This window comes from Danio rerio, chromosome 23 (assembly GCF_052040795.2).
Source record: "Danio rerio strain M-AB ecotype USA chromosome 23, GRCz13ab, whole genome shotgun sequence".
Classification (NCBI taxonomy): domain Eukaryota; kingdom Metazoa; phylum Chordata; class Actinopteri; order Cypriniformes; family Danionidae; genus Danio; species Danio rerio.
The window spans coordinates 9,895,568-9,919,796 of NC_141043.1; the positions used below are offsets into that span (position 1 = coordinate 9,895,568).

General features: G+C 41.5%; 1 protein-coding gene across 3 annotated transcripts in view; it reads right to left on the reverse strand.

Annotated features, from left to right (window-relative positions):
- lama5 (laminin, alpha 5) overlaps window positions 1-24,229 on the reverse strand; it is a 201,838-nt gene that overhangs the window by 60,761 nt on the left and 116,848 nt on the right. For all 3 annotated transcript variants that reach the window (XM_087305121.1, NM_001039171.2, NM_001442039.1), the window contains 13 exon segments: window positions 23,814-23,917; window positions 23,567-23,720; window positions 23,239-23,402; window positions 19,652-19,760; window positions 19,393-19,490; window positions 12,730-12,922; window positions 11,298-11,424; window positions 10,860-10,999; window positions 10,458-10,573; window positions 8,336-8,547; window positions 8,056-8,257; window positions 3,959-4,103; window positions 3,720-3,860 (listed from right to left, as the gene is read on the reverse strand). In XM_087305121.1, coding sequence (XP_087161247.1) covers window positions 3,720-3,860; window positions 3,959-4,103; window positions 8,056-8,257; window positions 8,336-8,547; window positions 10,458-10,573; window positions 10,860-10,999; window positions 11,298-11,424; window positions 12,730-12,922; window positions 19,393-19,490; window positions 19,652-19,760; window positions 23,239-23,402; window positions 23,567-23,720; window positions 23,814-23,917 — 1,905 coding nt within the window.

Consider the following 24,229-nt stretch of genomic DNA (forward strand, 5'->3'; position numbering starts at 1 on the left):
CTTTGGAGGGTCTCTGCACGGGCCTGTTAGATATGATTACTATGATATTGTACTTTGGCTTGAGACCCAGTTCTTGGGAAACATTTGCAGTACTATGACAAAAGCATCACAAATATCAGTGAACACAGTGACTCAATCTTTTTTCCAGACGACCTTTAATTGTGCATTCAAAATTATTAGTGAACCTTCAAAAACCCCGAGCAGACAATTTAAACAAGTTTAAAGGGGTGGTCCAGAATGTAATTTTAAGGCTTGGTTGTGTTTATAAGATGAAAAGCAATCTGTGCTCATGTTTCACTTGAAGTAAATCATGTTATTTTTTCATATATCTCACTTTGATTATACACAGCTACTTAGCTAACATGAAAACGACTGATATATTTCCTAGTTCCTCTGAAAGGCCTGCCTTTATGACTCTGATTGGTCATCGTCATAATGTGCTGCGATTAGCGGATCGGCTCCATGTCACGCCCGTATAAGCACGCGCTTTTCTGCTGTGTAAACCTCAGTCAACCTTCTGCCTGCTCACTAAAATAAAATATGACAAGTGTCTGTAACGAGTGAAAATGTGGTGCGGCTCCTTTAAGAGACCTCGTCTTTGTGTGTGTGTGTGTGTGTGTGTGTGTGTGTCTTATGTGTGTGTGTGTGTGTGTGTGTGTGTGTGTCTTATGTGTGTGTGTGTGTGTGTCTTATGTGTGTGTGTGTGTGTGTGTGTGTGTGTGTGTGTGTGTTTGTGAATGTGTGAACTTTCTGTAACAAGCGCATGTGCATAGGAGTTTTTTTTTCTTTTTCTCTGAGGCTCAAATTAAGTTATTTTCTGTAATATATTGTGACAGACGAATAAAATAGTGTGACCAAGACATCAAAAATAAATTTAGTACAGTTGAAAAACGTCCGCTATAGTTATGAAGTGACGTGCATCTGTTCAATACAGCGCGAGCTGCAGAAGTTGCGCAGAGTGTGAGTCACCATAAGCGAGTGGTGCAGACAGTCGAAAACATTTGGAAATGTTTTGTAGAAAATGCCTTTTGTACAATGCACTGTTATCGTTAATAGGGGTGCAACGATTAGCTGATTTCACTATTAACTGCGCTTTAATTTGTCACAGTAAATAAATCGTAAAAGCTTCTCTGAGCCGCATTTCTGTTCGGAACGAAACAAATTAAACAAAGTTATGACAAGTTGCCACCTATGCGTTAGTTTAAAATTCCAAGCTTGTACACCGGATTAACTATAGCAGCGGCCGTTACCATATCACATCTTTTTCACTTGCAAGTTTGTTATTTCTAATGTAATGACAATATGTGCGCACAAGCGGAGTAATGCGCTTGCGTCTTTCTGGGCGCACGCAGTAGAAAACATCTCAAGGTGAGAGTTATAATGTTGTATAATGTAATCTATAATGTTGCATCACTAATTGTTATGCAGTTTAAAAAAATAACATATGGATGTGTCTGAATGTAGAAGAAGCCTACTTAAGCAATACACTTATTTTGTTGTGCTCTGAAATACAACATTTGAATGTTAGTAAAAAAAAAAAAAAGTCTATTGTACAATGCACTGATATTACGTAGTTTTAAAATACAATATATTAACATGTAGCCAACGTGAGTGTCTTTGAGCACAAATACAGCATATAGGCTCTTATATGCAGTTTTGTCATTACTCATTTAGCAAGTTATATCTCTCTGGCTCTTCGTTTGAGATGCTTTTCATGAACCGGGCCATATGACAAACTAATTGAATAGCCCTGGTTTAAATTAATGGTCCTTTGTAAGTTAATGTATTTACTAACATTAACTATGTATAAATAATCTAGTAAAGTATTTATTAATCATAGTTCAACATTAACTAATGCATTATTAAGGGACAGACGAGTCTTCGCTGAGGTCCAGCTTTCCAGCCTCCGGCGCCTAGACTGCAGCTCTGCACAAGACATTTGGCAGGAGAAGAAATACTCGTGCCCAACTGAGCTTGGTTTCTCTTAAGGTTTTTAAATTCTTCACTTTCCCTAATTAAATTTTTTTCCTCGCCGCTGTTGCCACTGGCTTGCATGGTTCGGGATCTGTGGAGCTGCTCAACGATGGATTTGCTCTTCTGTCTACGGACTCTCGGTAGTGATTATTAAATCACGGTGAACTGTGCTTAACTGTGCTTAACTGAACTGTACTTAAACTCTGAAAACTGAACTACACTGTTTCAATTCACTATGGTCTTCTATGTGAAGCTGATTTGACACAATCTACATTGTAAAATCGATAAAAATAAAGGTGAATTAAATTTAATGGAATTGAATATCCAAAACTGTGCTTGTTAACATTAGTTTATGCACAGTGAGTTAACATGAACATTATACATAACATTAACTAACATTAACAAAATTAAATAAATACTGCAATAGATGTATTACTAATTCTTTGTTCATTTTAGTAAACCCATAAACTGATGGACCATTATCTTAAAGTGTTACCAAATAGCAACAACTGTGTAAAGATTAAAATAATACAATTAACAATGAAGGCCAGATTATGAATTAACAAATGTTGGTTTGAATGTGCACTAAAGATACAGTTAAACAGACCTGATGGCTCTTCAGTGGGGCGCTGAATACATTTAGAATCTGTTTTTCTGGCGATGAGTACTGAGATATTTAATTAGTTTTTTGTTTTGTTTTGTTTCATATTTGCAACAGAGCTTAAAAGCTGTGTGTGAACAAAAAAAAAAAAAAACCAAAAACTGTAAACAGCCTGAATGAAAATGTAAATCCACATTTTGACAGAACGTAGTGAAGAAATTCTGGAAGAAATATGCCTCGTGCTGGAAGGTAATTACCTAAGGTATTTCAAGTAGATGTGATTTAATATACTTTTAATGATAATAATAAAATGGTCAAACAAACTATCAACAATAAATTTTATTATCAAAATTGTGTCTATTTGATTTTTAATTTTAGTGCCCTCTCTTTAAGCTTTGTTGACCCTAGAGCTGGGATTAATCGAATCACAATCACAATTAGTGATTAGATAAAATCGCAAGAGGCTGCATTATGAAATATGTATGTATTATGTAATGTATCCAACTCAGAGCAAATGAGTGACTGCCGTCTGTGTGTGACAATCTTACTAGCCAATTAAGTGAGCACATTTTCGTTCAGCCTAATCAGAATTCCACAACCGGACTATGCGGGACACACACAAACAGGAAAACGTGGACAGTTGGGATAATGGCATCTGCCACTTTAGAAGCATTAATAGACTAATTAATATCAAAGAAAAACAGCATTGAAAATATGAAAATATTTTGGTTTTAAAGTCACAGACACCAAACAGGTCATTTTTAAGAGCTGCCGCAGAATCGTTGCCACAGCTTACAGATTATTGAGCTGAAACTTGACTACAAAATTAAATCACAAATCAAATCGCCATCGCAATATCTGTCAAAACAATTGCATTAGATGTTTTCCCTAAATCGCACTGCCCTAGTTGAGCCCTAATGGGGGTCGTGTCCTCCAGATTGGAACCAAGATTGTTAGCATATCAGTTACATCAACAGATACATTAGTTACTTATCAATGAAGTTGAGGATCAAGCTGCATCTAATTATGCATAATTTTGTGTTGCTGCTACAGTAAGCAAATGAAACATTTGTGTACTAAAAGATTGTAAAGCACAATGGTATAACAATGACTGATTTCCTTGACATATCATTTTTAAGTGTACCTCACTTCGGCGTTTGTCAGAGCTGTGGCAGCGATCAGTGGCTCCAAAGCAAAAGCACTTGGTGCAGCCTTTAGCATTAGTGGGGTCCAGATGAAACGTTCCCAGTTTGCACTGGTCACAGCGAGGGCCTTCCACATTTTCCTGAAAGAGACCAAACATCAATATATAACAAAGATGATCAATTGTCTGAGTGAAAACAGACATAAAAAATAATGGGGCAGAAGGAGAGGAAAAGACACCTTGCACAGACAGCGTCCAGTGAAGGAGTCGCAAACATTCATCTCAGTTCCCGCCTCATTGCAGTTACATGGCCTGCAGTTGGGGTAACCATAGAAACCTGGAGAACACCTGTCACACTGACGGCCAACAATGTTGTTCCTGCACCTGAGGGGAGAGTGATGTAATTTGGTATGATGCAGATTAAATAAAGTACATACAGATCAACTGACACTCTATGATGATTGGATGCCTGTAGCTCGTGCTGGCTATTTTATCATAAGTGAAATATAACAATGTTTTGATGAATTGTTCAAACTTACTGCACATAAAGACCCAATAGACATTAGGTACTTAAGTTGTTGGCTTTGCCCTTACTTTTGGTTTACAAATTATATCTAAAAAAAACTGCCCTAGTTATTTACCATTTATCCAGTTATAGTTGAAATGAAAGTGACGTCAATAGATGACGCATGAACAGTTATAATGTATGACATTTCCTCACAGTCAGTAGAGCTCAAATCCACCTCCCTGTGGATTTGAAACGCTGCCTAATGAGGGGATGGTGTGTCAGCCAGTGGGCCGAAATAAAGAGTCCTAAAAATAAATACCTCTGGAATTCCTGCAGTTAATCCTTATATAGACAGTATTGTTATAACCAGACACAGTGGTTAATAATATCAGTCCATCAGGCAGCGCTTCACAGAAGAAAGGTTTGGCTCAGGCGTAAAAGCTCAGTTGTAAACAGTCCATTGACTCCATTTCAATCCAAACGACCTGACTTCAAACACTCAAGACACGTTTAGTCTCACAAACTCCAAGAATTTCTTCTCTAAACTAAAGAACTAAGTAACAAATTACAACGGATCTATTTTCACTGGCCTGTATATTGGTAATATGTTGTTTTGTTATGTTATTTTTTTATTTTAAACAAAAATTAAGCACAATCTTCATTTCACTTAATCATCTAGGAAAAAACTATTCCCATGTTGTTTGATTAGTTCACCTTGAGTTCTTGCTGAAAGTAATTTACCACTAAAATCAGACATTGCACGCAGGATCATTAATAATAGATTGGCCACATGCTTGCCTGGTGTAATGACAACAATGATTATTTTCCCCCTTATTTTAAGTCTATCTAGGCTTATATTTGTCACGGTCACCAGTAGGGGTGTAACGATTTATCGCGATACAAAAATGTCACAATATGCATCGTGGCGTTATGACGATTTTATTACGATATGACGTCCGTGTTCTCTTATTAGTTGAGCTGTTTGCACGTGAGCTACGTTCCACCTGCTGTCACACGTGAGTTCAGATTGCAGCAGCAGTAATGTTAGCAGACCAAGATGAGTGGAGTTGAAATAGAGGATGGCCCATCCTCTCAAAATCAGACGTCTGGCAACATTTCGGTTGTACAGTCATTGCTTTAGACTCGTCCGCTTTTTGACACGCATACTGGGTCAAACATCCTAAATTTTAAAGTCTTCACAGTGATTTACATACTTTGCACAGCGACAGGGATACCTCCTAATGGTGTTGAAAGAGTCACATACTGTATTTATAAGGTACAATTCACCCTAAAATATCATTCTGTCTTCATATAATGTTCCCGCCGCAAAATCACACATGACCTGAGCTGACCGAGAGCTGTTACTACAGAGGGCGGACTATGATAGACGGGCGCGTATGGCAACCCGTTTTAGCATTTAAACCTTTGTTCTGACTATCCATAAATATATTTAGAGATATCTCTAATTATATTTTGACTAGTCATAATTATAATTCGACTAGTCAGAATGACAATTAGAGATATCTGCAATTACAATTGTACTAGTACGAAATCAGATTGGAGATATCTGCAAATATATTATGACTAGTCATATTCCTCCAATGACTTCCATTGAAAAATATTTGCAGATATCTCTAAATGAGTTTTGACTAGTCACAATTGTAATTAGAGATATCTCTAAATGAATTTAATTAAATATGAATTAAATACCTGGAAATGTGGATTTTTTTTTTGCACACACAAAAAACGCAAGTGACCAAGCAAAGCCTTAAGCTCTTACTGTTAAATTCAATTGAATAGAAAGCTTATTTTTTTGCACCTTTACTTAAATTGTTCCTTAATTTTGTCTCTGTCATTTCAATAATATTTTTAAGAAGTTTTTAAATGGTTTTATTTTCCAGAGACAGGCCTGTTAATTTATTTTCTTAAAGGAGGTTCAGTTTAACAAGTTGAAACAAAAGAAATACATAAAAAAATTGTTTACTTGGTAAAATTTGCATTTCAGTTTAATTAAAAATTTTTATTCCAAATATCGTGATACATATCGAATCATGAACATTACATCGTGATACACATCGTATCGTGAGCTGAGTGTATCGTTACACCCCTAGTCACCAGTGATCTAACCACTATAGATCGCTGGAAAATCCACATGAACTACAAATCTGCCATGTTATGGACTACAGATCCAGTCATGCAACACACACACTTACCTGCTCCAAGTCACCATTGATTAAACACTCACAGCTGAAGCTGCTTTTTTACTGATTACTTGGACTACACAAACACACACAGTGTTCTGTAATGGGGATGTGACACTGACAACGGAGGTGAGGATCCAGATGCAGGTTTGTTAGATTGGTCAGGAAAGCAATGGTCAACATGCAGGCAATCCAGAAACATAGTCAAAGTAACAGGTGAGTGGTCAGAATGCTTGCGGCAGACAGGGCTAAATAGATACACAAGGCGAGGATCAAAATAAGGCAAACAAGACAAAGGAAATGCGTTGTAATGTCACTTTAACAGATAACAAGACTTTGCAACAACTGTGTGTTAGTGTGCTGTATTTACAGTGCAGTAATCAGTCCAAAAGCAGCTTCAGCTGTGAGTGAGTGTGTGTGTTGGATCTGTAGTCCATACCATGGCAGATTTGTAGTTCATGTGGATGTGAATGTTTTCCAGCTATCTATGGTGGTTAGACCACTGGTGACCGTGACAATATTAAACTTACCATGGATATGGCTGAAAACAGCTTTCAGATAATACAACCAGTCATGGATCTCAACTCAAAGCTCATCGCCAGAAAAACAGATTCTAAATGCATTCAGCGCCCCACTGAAGAGCCATCAGGTCTGTTTAACTGTATCTTTAGTTTAATGTGTATATTGTCGCATATTATACAAATCAAATTTGTTGCATATGTTTGTAATGAGGCAACAAACACACGTAGACTGCTAAATGTAAGTGTTTAATGCATGTTTATGCATTATGTCATATCACTCAGCTCTCACTGCCACTAAAGTGAAAGAGCAGCAATACACTTTCTTAAACATCTGTTTATGCAGAGATTAATATTAAATTTCTGCCTGTGTTTTCATATACGTTAAAGCTTCAAAAATACAACTCTAAAAACATCTGTCAGTTCGATTTGTAATTATAATTTTAATTCAGTCCACGTTTCCTCCACAACAAACTGGGTTACACTGTAGGCATAAAGATAGCTCACTCACTCTTAGCTAAAATAAACCATTTCTGGAGATTTTTTTAACTTACCTAAGCCTCATACCGTCTATGTAGATGTTAAAAAAACAAATTAACACACTGAATCAATCCAATCCTTTAAAGTCCGCATGAATCGGCCATTTTGTTTGTCATATTGTGACGCAGCACTTTGAAAAATGGAATACTAAATGAGAAAACAGTGGGCGTGGCTTGTTCTTTTCTACTGCAAGCTGATTGGATGTAGAAAAGTAGGCATTTCATTCTGAAAGATTGGGAAAGGGTTTCGGAAGTGTTATTACAACCTAATAGACACCTCATTCTTGCCCTTTCTGTTTGTCGTTAAAACGGACAGTTGGAGGATGTGGTTAAGTATGTTAACCACGTCCAACAACTCAAACAAACCAAATCTGAAGAATTTAGCTCAAAGAAAATGCATTTTCATATTTTAACGAAAGATTACAAGGGCAAACAATGTCAGCTAACAACATCAATATGTTGTGAGCTGTCAATATAGTAAATGACAGCTAACAACATCAATGTGTCAGTTTTGATTTCATGTGTAATTTAAAAGGAAGTCAACTCCATGAGTACGCTTCTATACCGTACCTGCATTGCCCGTTGTTTGTGTCACAACTGATGTCCATCGACGTAACTCCAGGCCTGGAGCAGTTACACATCTCACAGCCCACCAGAGGATGGCAGCCAAACGTCTGGGGCTCGCAGGTTACACAGTCTGGCTGAAGGGTCCGTGGTGGACAAATGCATTCGCCCGTCACAGGCTCACACAGACGCGAACCACAGTTACATGCTGGAGAGAGAATGAGACAACAATTTCAGTCATCGGTTCATCAATCCCTCATATCAAAGTGTGTTTGGAGACACTCACGTCTGCAGTTGGGGAAGCCGTAGTATCCCGTGGCACACTGGGAACAGTCTCGGCCGATCACATTGGGTCTGCATCTGCACTGTCCACCGAAAGACTCGCAGGTGTCACTCTCGGCACCCACTTCATGACAGCCGCAGGGTACAGCGCCGTTATTGAAGAAGGAAGACAGAGATACGGCAGAGCTCAGGCAGAACGCAGACGCTGAGGAAGGGCTGACAAGAGAAAGACGTGATGTTAAGTATTATTATGTATTATATTACACATGTGAATGGTATTTGCAAACTATATTTGATACAAGATTCTTTTTTTTCTCCCCATGTATTGGTATCATTTGTTTTTCCATATTATTTGTTTTTTTCCCTGTATGTTCACATTTTAATAAATTAATCAAACTGAAAAAAATATATATGAGAAAACTGTTATAAGAAAGGCATTTGTAGCATTTTTAGTTTAATTACAATTTTGGTAAAAATTTGGTTCAAAATAAATATTTATTTTTCATAGTGTACATTATGATACCAAATGATTGGTTAATGATGACCTAAAGACAACATTTCGAAAACTAAATTAACTTGTTATTGTATTATTTAAAATGTAATTTATGTTAATTTATATTAAACACATTTAATAGTATTTTTTTAATGAATCTAGATTAAAATGGCTCATTTGAATTCGGCTGAAGGCATTCAGAATATGTATGCTACCTAAATAATGACTAAAAGTAATTCTTTGAGAACGGGTTTCTCAAGCCAGGTGGCGCATTAGATCAGGGGCTCATCTCCTGTTTCCAAAATGCAACTGCTTGAGAAGCTGTTCTACTATGATAATTGTTGATGAAAATAAATGTTCAATAAGATGTATTTGCGTTTACTAACTGTTTATTCAGTTAAACATGAATTTTGAACTGTAGGCCTACATAAGCTTGAAACAGTGATTTTTGATCACCTTAATCTGACTAAAGTCATAACTGAACTAAACAGAAATGGAATTAATACATGCATTAGTTTGCATATATTAGTGGCATTATTGAAATAAACACAGCAATCAAACTATTACAGTCATGTAGGTCTTTTAAGCAATATTTTCCGACAAGATCCACACACGCGACTTGTCAGTAAAGGACCGCACACACACACTTACACACACTGGAAAATGCGGAAGTTTTTTCTTTCCGTTTGGCATGCGTTATTAAATTCCATAACAGTCTCACCAGTTCTTACTCCTTATTTGTTTTAATACCCCAGTTTGTCACGGGGATATGAATGAAATGTTCACGAGTTAAAGTGAAACTGCAGTTAAAGTCACCCAAAATTACAGGACATTACAGGACGCAGCACATTAATGCCGATAACGGCCCACCACTAGTATTTACTAGCATGAACTAATTATGAGCAATACTTCAACAGCATTTATTAATACCACCATATTGACATCTAAATTAATGCTTGTTAACATTAGTTAATGCACTGCAAGTTAACGAACTAACAATAAATGACTTTATTTTCATTACCTAACATAAACTATCATAAAGGTATACTGTAATGAATGTTTTGTTCATTGTTTGTTCATGTTACTAAACACATTAACTAACACAACCTTACCCTGCTGAAAAATCCAGCTTAATCCAGCCAAGGCTGGTTGGCTGGTTTAAGTTGGTAGACCAGCCTGGTTTTAGTGGGGGTTTGGCCAATTCCAGGCTGGTTTCCAGCTATTTCCAGCCTGGTCTTAGATCGTCAGGCTGGAAAATGACCAGCTAAATCCAGCTAAAATATGCTTGACCAGCCTGGTTTAAGGTGGACATAGCTGGTTTTGGCTGGGCTCCCAGCCTGGCTAGGCTGGTCAAGCTGGTTTTAGCTGGTCATCTCCCAACCTGACCAGCTAAGACCAGGGTGGAAATGGCTGGAAACCAGCCTGGAAATGGCTGTAACCCCTATAAAACCAGCCTGGTCAACCAGCTAAAACCAGCCAACCAGCATATGCTGGTTTAAGCTGTTTTTTTTTCAGTAATGTATTGTTAAGTTTTACCAGAATTTGAATATCCACAATTCAGCTTACTTTATACTATATAAATTTACAACCATTTCAAATATTTATGGTGCATTTCCCACACTGAATAACATACTTGATGTAAAAGCTGTTTTGTCCACAGTTACTGATGAAATCGTAAGATTTATCCAGCAGCTCCTCGGACAGAAAGCTGGAGCTGTAACTGCCCTCTGGCACCACCAGCACATAGTCCTAAAACATAAGCGCAAAGCAAGTTAATTTCAATGCTGAACAAAGAATTCATATCACCAAAACCAGGGGTGTCCACACTTAGTCCTGAAGGGCCAGTATCCTGGAGAGTTTAACTCCAAGCCTAATCAAACACACCTGAATCATCTAATCAAGCTCCTGCTGGATATACTAGAAACTTCCTGGCAGATGTGTTGAAGCAAGTTTGAGCTAAACTCAGCAGGACACCGGCCCTCCAGCATCGAGTTTGGACACCCCTGGCCGAAATAAACTACACAAACTCGCTCACCAGCCACAGTGTCTTCCTGTCAGGCACACGCAGCGTCAAGATCACCTCATGATCCGTCACATCCAGGATGATCTGATTCTCTGACATTACAACACTGCGGCAGCCATAACCATGAGGACAAAAGGATGCGTTGACATTTCCTGAAATAAAAAGCGACTTTAAACACTAGAACTGGCTGTTTTTCAAACGAGAGCCTGATTGATATCTTGACTACGTGCTTCATTCTGGGTTAACTCAGCATAATCTGACTCCCGTAACTACTTTGTAAAGACATTAGCATAATACAGTGACTTAATCAATTTTTTTAATCATATCCAAACAGTAGTTGTGTGCATAGGTAATATTTTTTAGGTTTACAACCACAGCAGGTGGTTTAAGTGTTAATAAATAAAGCATTTACAGAGCTAAAACAGAAGATGTTTATGTGTGTTTGTTTACCCTGCCATATGCGACCTCCGTTGATGAAGACCTGGACGTTGTACGTTGGATGCAGGGGCTGATGGTAATGCAGGATGAACACGTAACGTCCCAGAGCATGAACACGCGTCGAATACACCACAGCGTTCTGGGAAATAAAGCAGATATGAGGACTTGCAGACCTGCTTTTTTATTAGCATTCAAATACACTTTATTAGGTACACCTGTCCAACTGCTCGTTAGCGCACATTTCTAATCAGCCAATCATATGGAAGCAACTCAATGCATTTAGACATGTAGACATGGTCAAGACGATTTGCTGTAGTTCAAACCGAGCATCAGAATGGGGAAGAAAGCTGAATTAAGAGGCTTTGATCATGGTATGGTTGTTGGTGCCGACCGGGGTGGTCTGATCTGCTAATGAACTAAGATTTTCACACACTCTAGGGTTTACAGAGAATGGACCGAAAAAGAGAAAATATCCAGTGAGCGGCAGTTCTGTGGGCGCAAATGCCTTGTTGATGCCAGAGGTCAGAGGAGAATGGCCAGGTTCTAACTGATAGACAGGCAACAGAGACTCAAACAACCACTTATTACAACTGAGGTATGCAGAAGAGCATCTCCGAATGCACATCACAACGAATCCTAAGGCGGATGGGCAGAATTTGGCATTAAAAACATGAAAGCATGGATACATCCTGCCTTGTATTAATGGTTCAGGCGGCACACTTTGGGCCTATTAGAACACATTGGGCATTGTGTCAACACCACAGTCTTCCTGAGTATTGTTGCTAACCATGTCCATCCCTTTATGACAGTGTATCCATATTCTGGTGGCTACTTCCAACAGGATAACGCTCCATGTCATAAAGTGCGAATCATCTCAGACTGGTTTCAATCCAACAGAGCACCTTTGGGATGTGGTGGAACGGGAGAATCGCATTATGGATGTGCAGCTGACAAATCTGCAGCAACTGTGTGATGCTATCCTGTTAATATGGACCAAAATCTCCAAGGAAAAAACTTCCAGTACCTTGTTGAATCTATGTCAGGAAGGATTAGGGCAGTTCTGAAGGCAAAAGGGAGTCCAACCCAGTACAAGTAAAGTGTACCTAATAAAGTGGCCGGTGAGTGTATAGTTGAAGGACAAACTACAACACATGACTAATTAGATGTGGGAAATAGTTCATTTGACAGAAGTAAAACACTGACTTTTAGAAAAAGCAAGTATTAATGCATGAAAAGGTTTAAGTGCAAAAACAGATAACATATCTGCAATAATAATAATAATAACAACAATATATTTTGTAGATAGTTTTGTATCTGTCATTAATTTTATTATTATTATTATTATTATTATTATTAATTGTATTATTATGATTATTATTGTTTTTTTATTTTATTTATTTAATTTTTTTTTCATTTTGTAATCAAAATGAGTCCCAGTGTTTACCTGACTAGTGTCCAGAAGCACGTGTTCAGTATTATCCGTTGCGGTCGGCGGTGTGGAGGTCATGGGTCGGTCGGCATACAGAGATGGGTCAGGGGCTGAAGCCAGAATCGGCTCTGCGACAGAAGAAGCCTGACCCTCTTTCAGGACCAGAGACTGAGGAGGATTCTGGAAACGGGACGGGATGCAGGAGCCACTGGACACAATATGAAATATGTTGATATGTGATAGTAACAGTAAATAAGCAGCATAGGCATAAAAACTGCAGCAATATAGCTAAATGTAGTTGTCAGAAAGGTCAAAGCTTGCAAAGCAATAAATTAAAACAAAGCAAATAAAAATTTAAAAATAAATAAATAAATAAATGAATTACAAAAAGTGCAAAGTTTCAACTGTTTACACACAGAAAACACAATAAAATTTATTTATATTTAAAAATAATCAAATAAAACAGAAACAAAATGAAGTGATCTACAAAACGTGTTCTAGTTAAAAAAAATTAAAAAATTAAAAATTAAAAGTTAAAAATTACAAATTAAAAAATAAAAAATCAAATCAAATAAAATAAAATAAAATAAAATAATTATAAGTAGTGCTAGGCAAAAATTCATTACAATTAATCACATCCAAAATAGAAGTTTGTTTTGACATAATTTAAGTGTGTGTACTGTATATATTTATTATGTACTGTAGTATATATAAATACACACATGCATGCATATATCTGAGAAAATGTTTATTTATATTTAGATATTAAATACATACTGTATGTAGACAGTGCTTCCCACAGGTTTAAAACATACTTGCAGTGGTAGCCGGATTGAAACACATCCTTTACATACGGCACATAGATGTGATACAAAATAATGTGATTTTTAACAATATTTTTAATCTATTATGACACTGTTATACACCGTTTCATTTCAATGGGTTAAAGTTTATAAAAATGTTGTTGAAATAAAAGATAATTAACATAAGATCCACAAAATAAGAGATCCACCATTTCTCTTATTTTCATGCTATTTAGGCGCAATCTGCACACAGCTGCACTCTCCCCCCTCTCTCAAGTTCAGGCTGCATTTTTGGTTTTGTATAAAATATGTAACATATTAATATCCTCGAATTAATAACATATGCAGCAAATGAGAAATAAATGACAAGAAAATTCAATCAAAACAGTTGATTTATTAATAATTTATTAATAATTAGAATGAACCGTGTAGATTATTTAAATAAAGTGTAGCGAGTCAAGTAATACCACGTCGCCCTGGGCACAAATCCACACCAGCTGGATCATTCATCAACCCCGGATCGCTCACAGCTGGACCTCATCAGCCAGGGAGAGATATAAGCCAGCCCCACACAGGAAGAGTTGAGCTTCATTTGACATGACTCCCTGCGCTAACGCTTGTCTCTCTCTGTCTCTCCCACAGCCGAGTCCAGCTCGTGACCGATCCAACACTCTACTTCTCACCAGCCTTCACCATCTCCCCGGAGCACTTGAGCACGCACCTTTAAGAAGAGCACTCTTTCACCCCAATATCACTTGTAAATAAAGGCACCCTCCGGGGCATTGTTTGTAACATTATCTACGGTGTTTGTGTTTTCCCTCTGCCTCGCTACAACTGGTGGAGAATGCGGGCATTGCAGAGGGAAAAATTCAGAAGAAACACTCACCATTAAGTAGAAAATAACCGCTGAATTTTTCTCTGTGTTTGTTACAGACAGGCATCCGCTCTCTCTCTCTCCCACGCTTCCTCTTGCTCGGCTGTCAACATCCCGTCGCCATGTCTTTGGAAGAGGTACTGCTCCACCTAGCGGAGATCTCCAGTAAACAGAATTCCATCTCTGAGCAGCTTACAGCCAGACAGGATCGACTGGAACAGCAGCTCCGCCAGGCGGCCAGACACCATCCGACTCCCGAAGTGAGTGCGCATCATCATCTCACTAAACTCAGCGACCTGGATGATATTGACGCTTATTTACATACCTTTGAGGTTATTGCCGAGAGAGAAGGCTGGCCAAAAGAAAACTGGGCGAGAATGTTGGCTCCGTTTCTCACAGGAGAAGCGCAACGAGCATATTTCTCACTAGAGACACCTAAAAATGAAGATTACAAAGCGTTAAAAAAGGAAATATTAGCCAGAATGGGGCTATCCACAATCAGCGCAGCCCAACAGTTTTCCCAGTGGTCTTACGACGAGAAGCAACCAGTGAGAACTCAAGCAGCTCAACTTTCTCGCCTGGGAAGGCTATGGTTATTGGGAGGAGATCCCTCGGCGGTCCAGGTCGCTGAGAAGGTGATCATCGAGAAGATGATGCGTGCGTTACCCCGACGTTTGCGAACACTCACCAGCATGCGAAATCCTGAGTCACTGGCCACCCTGGTGGAGGCGATCGAGCTGGCTGAAGCTCACATCGCCCGAGATAACGGGGAGAGAGCGGCTCTGCCACCCCGGAGGGTAAGTGCACCTTGGCGACCGGTGGAGGGCACAGCGCGACCAGGCGGCAGACCAGCGGTCCCCAGCCCGATGGACGAGCCGATGCCCACCGAGCCGACGACGCACTCGACCCCGGCCTGGACAGCAGGGTGCGCGGTACACCGCAATATCCCTCCCGAGGCTCCCACCCATAAAGTCCAGCTAGAGGGAAAAACACAAACGGCCACCTTAGACACAGGAAGCGCCATCACTCTGGTTCACCCGAAGACTTTGAAATACCGCCAGGAAAGTAAAAGTCTTATTCCAATCACGTGTGTACACGGTGATACCCGCCACGTACCCGCCCGAAGAGTGACCATCGCGGCGAAACCAGGCAGCTGGCGCATCGAAGTCGGGGTTGTTCCAGATCTTCCTGTGCCCCTCCTACTGGGCAGAGACTGGCCGGGGTTCGATGAACTCCTCACTCACCACCACGCTCTATCGGCTCGTCCAAAGAAGAAGAACAAGTCACGGGCTCATCGGGACCGCAAACCAGCGCTGATGACCACCGAGAGCGATAGAGGGGGTGAGTCATCAATTTCTGCTAATTTATACTTTGATCTGTTTCAACAGATAACCGCAGGAGGCGATTTTGGTAGAGCACAGAGGGAAGATGAAACGCTCAAACACTGCTGGCCGCAAGTACGGATCATTGAAGGTAATGAGCGACTTCCCAGCCCTCACCCCCTCCCACATTTTATTGTGGAAAATGGTCTGCTGTACTGTGTCGCAGAGAGGCGGGGGGAAAAGAAGACACTATTGGTCGTCCCGAGGACCAAGAGGGAGACGGTCTTAGAACTGGCACATACCCACCCGATGGCTGGACATCTGGGAGCGGCCAACACGGTGAAAAGGATCCGCGACCGTTTCCATTGGCCGGGGCTAGACGGGGAAGTAAAGAGGTATTGCCAGGCATGTGACATCTGCCAGAGAACGTCTCCCCAACGACCACCCCCCAGCCCTCTAATACCACTACCCATCATCGATGTGCCCTTCACCCGAATTGGTATGGACTTGGTAGGGCCTTTGCCGAAGTCGGCCCGGGGACATGAGCACATCCTTGTTATCCTCGATTATGCCACCAGATACCCTGAAGCGATTCCCCTGAAGAAAGCCACGTCATCGGCCATCGCGAAGGAGCTGTTTCTGCTATGCAGTCGAGTGGGAATCCCAACGGAGATACTGACCGACCAGGGCACCCCCTTCATGTCCCGGTTGATGGCAGACCTCTGTCACCTCCTCAAGGTAAAACAGCTAAAAACCTCAGTATATCATCCACAGACTGACGGCCTGGTCGAGCGCTTTAACAAGACTCTGAAGCAGATGCTCCGACGGGTGGTGGCAGAGGACGGGCGCGACTGGGACCTCATGATCCCGTACGTGTTATTCGGTATCAGGGAAGTCCCCCAGGCCTCCACAGGATTTACCCCCTTCGAACTGCTGTTTGGCCGCCAACCCAGGGGTCTATTGGATGTGGCTCGTCAAGCCTGGGAGCAGGAGCCAGCCCCCCAGCGGTCGGTGATTGAACACGTACGGGACATGAGAGAACGCATCGACAAAATCATGCCCATCGTCAAGCAACACCTGACCGAAGCCCAGCGCGCCCAGCAGAGATTGTATAACCGGCCCGCCCAACCCAGAGAGTTCCACCCAGGGGACAAGGTGATGATACTCATACCTACCACAACGTCGAAGTTCCTCGCATCCTGGAAGGGACCATACACCGTGGTAGAAAGGGTAGGGCCGGTAAATTATCGAGTCCGTCAGCCGGGACGAAGACGGGAAGAACAACTTTACCACATTAATCTTATGAAGAAGTGGGTTGCAGCTCCAGGTCATCTCGTTGCCTTCGCTGAAGAAACTCTTCCCGTTGTCCACATTGGTGAGCAACTCTCACCAAACCAGAAGGCGGAGCTGCAAGCCTTGGTTGGTCAGTTCAAGGATGTGTTCTCGGAGAAACCGGGCCGAACCTCCATCATCCAACACAACATTATCACTCCTCCTGGCACCATCGTCCGGCAAAGGCCTTATCGAGTTCCAGAGGCTCGCAGGCTGGCTATCGACGAGGAGATCCAGAAGATGAGAAGGTTAGGCATCATCGAACCATCCCGTAGCCCGTGGTCCAGCCCAATAGTGATGGTCCCCAAACCCGATGGCACCCTCCGTTTCTGCAACGACTTCAGGAAACTCAATGAGATCTCCAAGTTCGACGGATACCCCATGCCTCGGGTGGACGAGCTGCTGGATAGGCTGGGTGGAGCCCGATTTATCTCCACCATCGACCTCACCAAAGGCTACTGGCAGTTACCACTCAGTGAAGACGCCAAGGAGAAAACCGCCTTCTCCACACCCGGTGGGCACTGGCAATACCGGGTTCTTCCCTTCGGGCTCCACGGGGCCCCAGCCACATTCCAAAGAATGATGGACATCCTGCTGAGGCCCCACCAGCCATATGCAGCAGCCTACCTGGACGACCTCATCGTCCACTCAGAGTCATGGGAAGAACACCTATCCCGGTTACGGAGGGTGCTCTTAGATCTTCGACGGGCTGGGCTCACAGCTAATCCCAAGAAATGCCACCTGGGTCTAGCCGAAGCCAGATACCTCGGCTTCCACATTGGACGAGGTCTCATACAGCCACAGCAAAACAAGGTCAAGGCACTACAAGAAACTCCACAACCCACCACAAAGACCCAGGTACGTGCATTTCTGGGGTTAGCGGGCTACTATAGATGTTTTATACCTAACTTCTCATCCATAGCCAGCCCTCTGACAGACCTGACCAGAAAGGGGCAGCCGGAGAGGATAAGATGGACCAAGGAAGCCGACGACGCGTTCCGAGCCCTAAAGAAGTCCCTCACGTCCTCACCGGTACTGCACGCACCTGACTTCGGCTGCCCCTTCATTCTACAGACGGATGCTTCCGACTCGGGCCTGGGCGCGGTCCTCTCCCAGGTCCACGGCGATGAAGAACATCCCATAATGTACGTGAGTCGGAAGCTGACCCCCGCAGAGACCCGCTACGCAACGGTGGAGAAGGAGGCCCTGGCGATCAAGTGGGCAATCCTGGAGCTAAGGTACTATCTCCTTGGCAGGAAATTCACTCTGGTGACCGACCACGCCCCGCTACAATGGATGGCTACAGCGAAGAACAACAACGCTCGGGTCACCAGGTGGTTCCTGTCGCTCCAGGATTTCAACTTCGACGTCCAACATCGAGCCGGGGCCTCCCACGGAAACGCAGACGGACTCTCACGGCTCTGGTCAGGATGGGCAGGTCTGTCAAAACATTCTACCCCCCCTCTCAATACACTGCTCTTCCTTCGCAGGACACCCAGGACCAGGACGACGCTAAGGGGGGGGGAATGTAGCGAGTCAAGTAATACCACGTCGCCCTGGGCACAAATCCACACCAGCTGGATCATTCATCAACCCCGGATCGCTCACAGCTGGACCTCATCAGCCAGGGAGAGATATAAGCCAGCCCCACACAGGAAGAGTTGAGCTTCATTTGACATGACTCCCTGCGCTAACGCTTGTCTCTCTCTGTCTCTCCCACAGCCGAGTCCAGCTCGTGACCGATCCAACACTCTACTTCTCACCAGCCTTCACCATCTCCCCGGAGCACTTGAGCACGCACCTTTAAGAAGAGCACTCTTTCACCCCAATATCACTTGTAAATAAAGGCACCCTCCGGGGCATTGTTTGTAACATTATCTACGGTGTTTGTGTTTTCCCTCTGCCTCGCTACAAAAGCAAATGAGTTGATTGACCATTTCTAATGGTGTACATTTTGCAGCCAGTTTAAATGTCATTTTGTCCTCTCTGAGTATATAGTACAGATTTTAAATCATTTAGATTAAAGAATCTATTGTTTACTTTTTCTCTCGGTTAAAGAATTCTGACTTCAACTGTACATAATAAACATATATAACCAAAACACATTTATTATATCAAACATTTATTGTGAATGCAATTAATTGTGATTATTTCTTTCCCTGCACTAATTTTAAGTTCAAATAACATCTGTTTAGCTGTAGAAGTTGGCCAATTACAAATGAAATAATAATCATAAAAACTCAATAAAATGTACAGAACAAGTCCTTCCCTTTAACAGCACACAACGCTATAAACAAAACTGCTTGACAGAATTTTTTAAAGAATAAAGGATGAACGTGCTATTCACCTGTCTGGAGCGAAGTGGCCATGAGTGCTGATGCAATGAACTCTGGGCTTCAGATACTCCATGGTGAACTGAGCACGAGGGATGAGGAACACTTTGTGCTGGATAGGAAATCACACACACACACACACACACACACACACACACACACACACACACACACACACACACACACACACTTGTAAATGGCATGTTTACAGTGAACGCAAATACCTGCAAATATTATAATGATTTCAATCAAAAAAAAAAAAAACTCTCTTACAAGGAAGAAGCTGCTTCTTTCAGCAATAAGTTGGATTTCAGCATTCGCCGAGATAGTAAAGAGGGCCACACGCTTCATGTCATCAACAGACACTGAACGGCACAGAAAACTACACAGAGAGGGAAATATATACACAATCTATCAGAGAAAAGTTAGAAATAAATACCACAAAGAGACCTAATAAACAAACAAATGGAGCATGGGCATCCGAACACACAATTACTTAAAAACGTAATTAATCTTACACGTAATAAGGTCTCTAAAATGTTATAAGAATGCAAATGAGGCAATATTTTATAAACTTTGCACTAATCTACATATATTTCAAGAACAAACATTTGAACAATGGATAAAAGATTTTGTAGATTTTTTTTAGGTATTACAGTTTTAAAGAGAGTATTTTTAATCACTTTTGATCAATTTTATTAATTCAGAAAATTCTGTCAAAAGCCAAGACAAATAAAATAAAAACATTTGTAGAATAAAATGTAATCAGGCTCATTCAAACTTTTTTCTTCAGCTTTGTTTCTATTTCAAAGGTCGCCAAAGTGGAATGAGCCACAAACTATTCCAACATATGTTTTACGCAGCGGACGCCTTCCAGCCGCAACCCAGTACTGGGAAACACCCATGCACTCACATTCACACACACTTATACACTACAGCCACTTAAGTTTATTCAATTCACCTATAGCGCATGTCCTTGGACTGTGAGGGAAACCGGAGAACCCGGAGGAAACCCACTCGAACACGGGGAGAACATGCAAACTCAACACAGAAATGGCAACTGACCCAGCTGGGACTCAAACCTGCACCCTTCTTGCTGTTAAGCGAAAGTGCTTATCACTGAGCCACCATGCAATCCATCAGGCAATTTATGTAAGCAAAATCCCTGTGACGTTTGGTATGTGTAAAGCTGCTGAAGAGGAGATTAACGTCTCAGTGTAAGTGGAAAAAACCTTATTTTGAGAAAAAGGCCTTTGAAAATGTATTTTGTAACTGAAATCTACAGACGCAAATTGGTGAAGTGTGACAAAAGGAACACTGAAAAGTGTATTGTGGAAATTTTATTTCTATGAAAAGCCAAAAATCTCATAATAAACAATTGTATGAATAAACTGTCCTTTGCTTGCAGGTTTCATCCTAAATGTGCGTTTTAAAAACAGCAGTTCAATTCAGTTGTCAAAAAGAGTGTTAAATACGTGACTCTTTTAACGTAAAAAAATAAACAAAAATACATAAATAAAAGTTAAAGACTTAAGAGTAAACACCTAACACAAAACACAAGTACAGAACATGACTCTGATTAAAAATTTAGTTATTGTTAGTCAACAAACGCTGGTTGAACAATGAACGCGATGGCAAAGAAAGCAAGAGAGGTCTTTTTGTGGACAGACGACGAGGTGGAGTTGTTACTGAACGTAACAAATGAATAACTGCACAAAGGCGCCTAAAACAGACAATACTGCAAACAACGCTCCCATTTCTGTGTCCATGTTGTTGTTTACAGTGAAGGCTGGTTTGCTGTCTCCCGGTAGCGGTAAAGCCATGTGTTATAGTCATGTGTAAGGGACTTGACGAATAAGGGAAGGATACGCAATGGCACGAAAGCCCCAATCAGGTAGCGAATCTCTGCAGCCCTGCCTCCGTTTTCAGATGTCTCCGTTTTTCCCCATCCATACTGAGACGGAGCAGCAGCGTTTCAGAATGAAAACAAAATCAAAACGCTCCGTTTTCGGCGCTCGAAAACTCCGGTGTAGTGTGGACGGATGGCGTAACCGTAGCAAAACTAACGCGTTTTCAAACTAAAACACAGTGTAAACGGGGCCTAAATCAGGTTCAGGCACAGTTCACTTGGCCAGCCATGGCTTGAGCGCGGTTCACTTGGGCTGTATGAGTGCAAAACGCGCCTAAGGGCGTACTCAAACTATGTACAGTTGCCTTGAACTGGGTCAAAGCACGCTTGTCCCCCCTCCTGTCTCCCCCGATGGCCCGCACTCACATTACATTCGGGCCTGATCACACTTACGTCATCGATGATGCGCTGGTCAGAAGCGCTCTATCTATGACGTAAGCGTGCCCAAACCTGAATGTAATGTGAGTGCGGGTCATCGGGGGAGACGGGAGGGGGGACAAGCTTGCTTTGGCCCGGTTCAAGGCCACTGTACATAGTGTGTGTACGCCCTAAAGCTGCAAGTGGACACCTGAAGTACAAAAGCACAAAGTTGGTAGACTTCAATTGGTCCAGACTTCAATTTACTGAAGCCAAGTTGCATCAAATTCCCCAACCCCCCCCCCACCCCCCGTATCACCATTATGTGACAGGTGTAAACAGAAGACACGACTTTTCATGCTTTCTGTTTTTGTCTTTTGGTATATTCATTTTGCTGAAGCATATTTGATTGTTATTCTAACGCCTAAAGTAAATCTTTACCACCTGATGCAGAACTAGCTATATTCGGATATTCACAACACATTTCTCATCTCCCAGACGGACTCCAGCAGTCTTTGTCTTTGGGTATGATTGTGGCTAAAAGGCTTTTGCTCCTGCACTGGAAGTCATTGTTACACCCTTAATTTCAAATGTGGATTGCAGACATGATTTAAGGGAATTTAATTCTCGAATATCTGGACTCTCTCTCTCTCTCTCTACCTATCTATCATCTATCCATCCATCCACCCACCCACCCATCCATCCATCCATCCATCCATCCATCCATCCATCCATCCATCCATCCATCCATCCATCCATCCACCCACCCACCCACTCACCCAACTATCTATCTATCTATCTATCTATCTATCTATCTATCTATCTATCTATCTATCTATCTATCTATCTATCTATCTATCTATCTATCTATCTATCTATCTATCTATCCATCCATCCATCCATCCATCCATCCATCCATCCATCCATCCATCCATCCATCCATCCATCCATCCAGCCAGCCAGCCAGCCAGCCAGCCAGCCAGCCAGCCAGCCAACCCGCCAGCCAGCCAGCCATCCAGCCAGCCATCGACCGACCGACCGACCGACCGACCGACCGACCAACCGACCAACCGACCTACCTACCTACCTATTTATTTATTTATTTATTTATTTATTTATTTTAATTTATTTATTTGTTCTGGTTGTTGTTGTCACACGCTAAGCTATTTTGTCATTGTTGCTCAATAGCTATGTTTCCATCCAAAAATGCAAATTAACTTTATGCGTAAACTGGATTATCGCATAAAAGATGTGCGAATAAAGCAGCGTTTCCATCCAACGAGTCAAAGCAAACAAAATCGTCACTTCTTGATTAACTGGCGCCAAAAATCAACAGTTATAACAGTAAAAAACAGAATTTGCGCATCGCCGAAATACGCATGAAAATAGGTGGATGGAAAGCTAGCTATAAACTCATTGTATGGGACTTGTCCAGAACAGTGCTGAATTTTGTGCGTGTATATGTGTTTCTCTGATCTTGAAAAGTTCACTAATATAATTAAAAAATAAATAAAAAAAATCATCCAGCCTCGGAAGAAAAAAACAAAAACGCAAAGTTAAAGAGAAAAGGCTCACGTAAGCCAAACAAACCCACCTGTATTTGCAGTGGAGCAGTGTTATTTGCTCCTGATGAGTGGATTCACCTGCTGAGCTGACAGACACTGTAAGGTTTTGAGGGGCTTGATCTTCACTGGCGTATTCTACCACTAACACATACTCTCCAGGAACAGGAACTCGACCACGCAGCCCAACGCTGATCTGAACACAATTATATTGTACGTTTTCAACACAAATGCATGCACACACTCTCAATCACTTCCGGAAAAAAACCCTGATTGACCCTAAACTTGTGTATTTTAAGATTTTCCTTACTCTATCTACATTTGACTGTGTTGTTTCATCATGTGTGTGCACATGCTCACATCATTGCCGCTGCAGATGGCCATGCTGGGATGGCGAGGCGTGATCTTTTCAGTGTGGCAGGGTCTGGGCAGGTGATTATCAGACCTGCAGCTGGCATCATTGCTGGAGATGGATGGGAACTCATCCAGAGACAGATACATGTACTGCAGACAGCTGAGCACAACAAAAGACAGATTACTCCAGCTTCACTGCATATAACAGACAAGCACAGAACAAATGTACACAAAAAGATGCTTTTCTACTGACTTCTGACTAGCGTCCTGTGTGTGGCTGTATGAACAGGGCTCAGTCACTTGAAGCTGCAGGATAGGAGCCTCGTAATACGCACTGGGCAACAGCACCAGATAGTCCTGCAGAAAGAGAGAGTCTGTGTTTAGCATTTTATCATGCATTATTACTGAAAAGAGCCTGTTTTTTCCCCTTTTTTATTTATTGGTATTTAACAATACCATACAGTGTTGCAAAATAAATAATTACAAAATAGGGATATCCAAATTGGGCCTGTTCACACAGTTTAAGACTCGATCGGAATCGGATGTTACCTCCCAATCAGGACTCAAATATGTATTTACTCATTATTTTTTAACACATCTATATTTTTGCATAGGCGCAGAGTTAGATCTTTTTCTAAGTTTTGTAAGTTATCTATTTCTCGATCTATA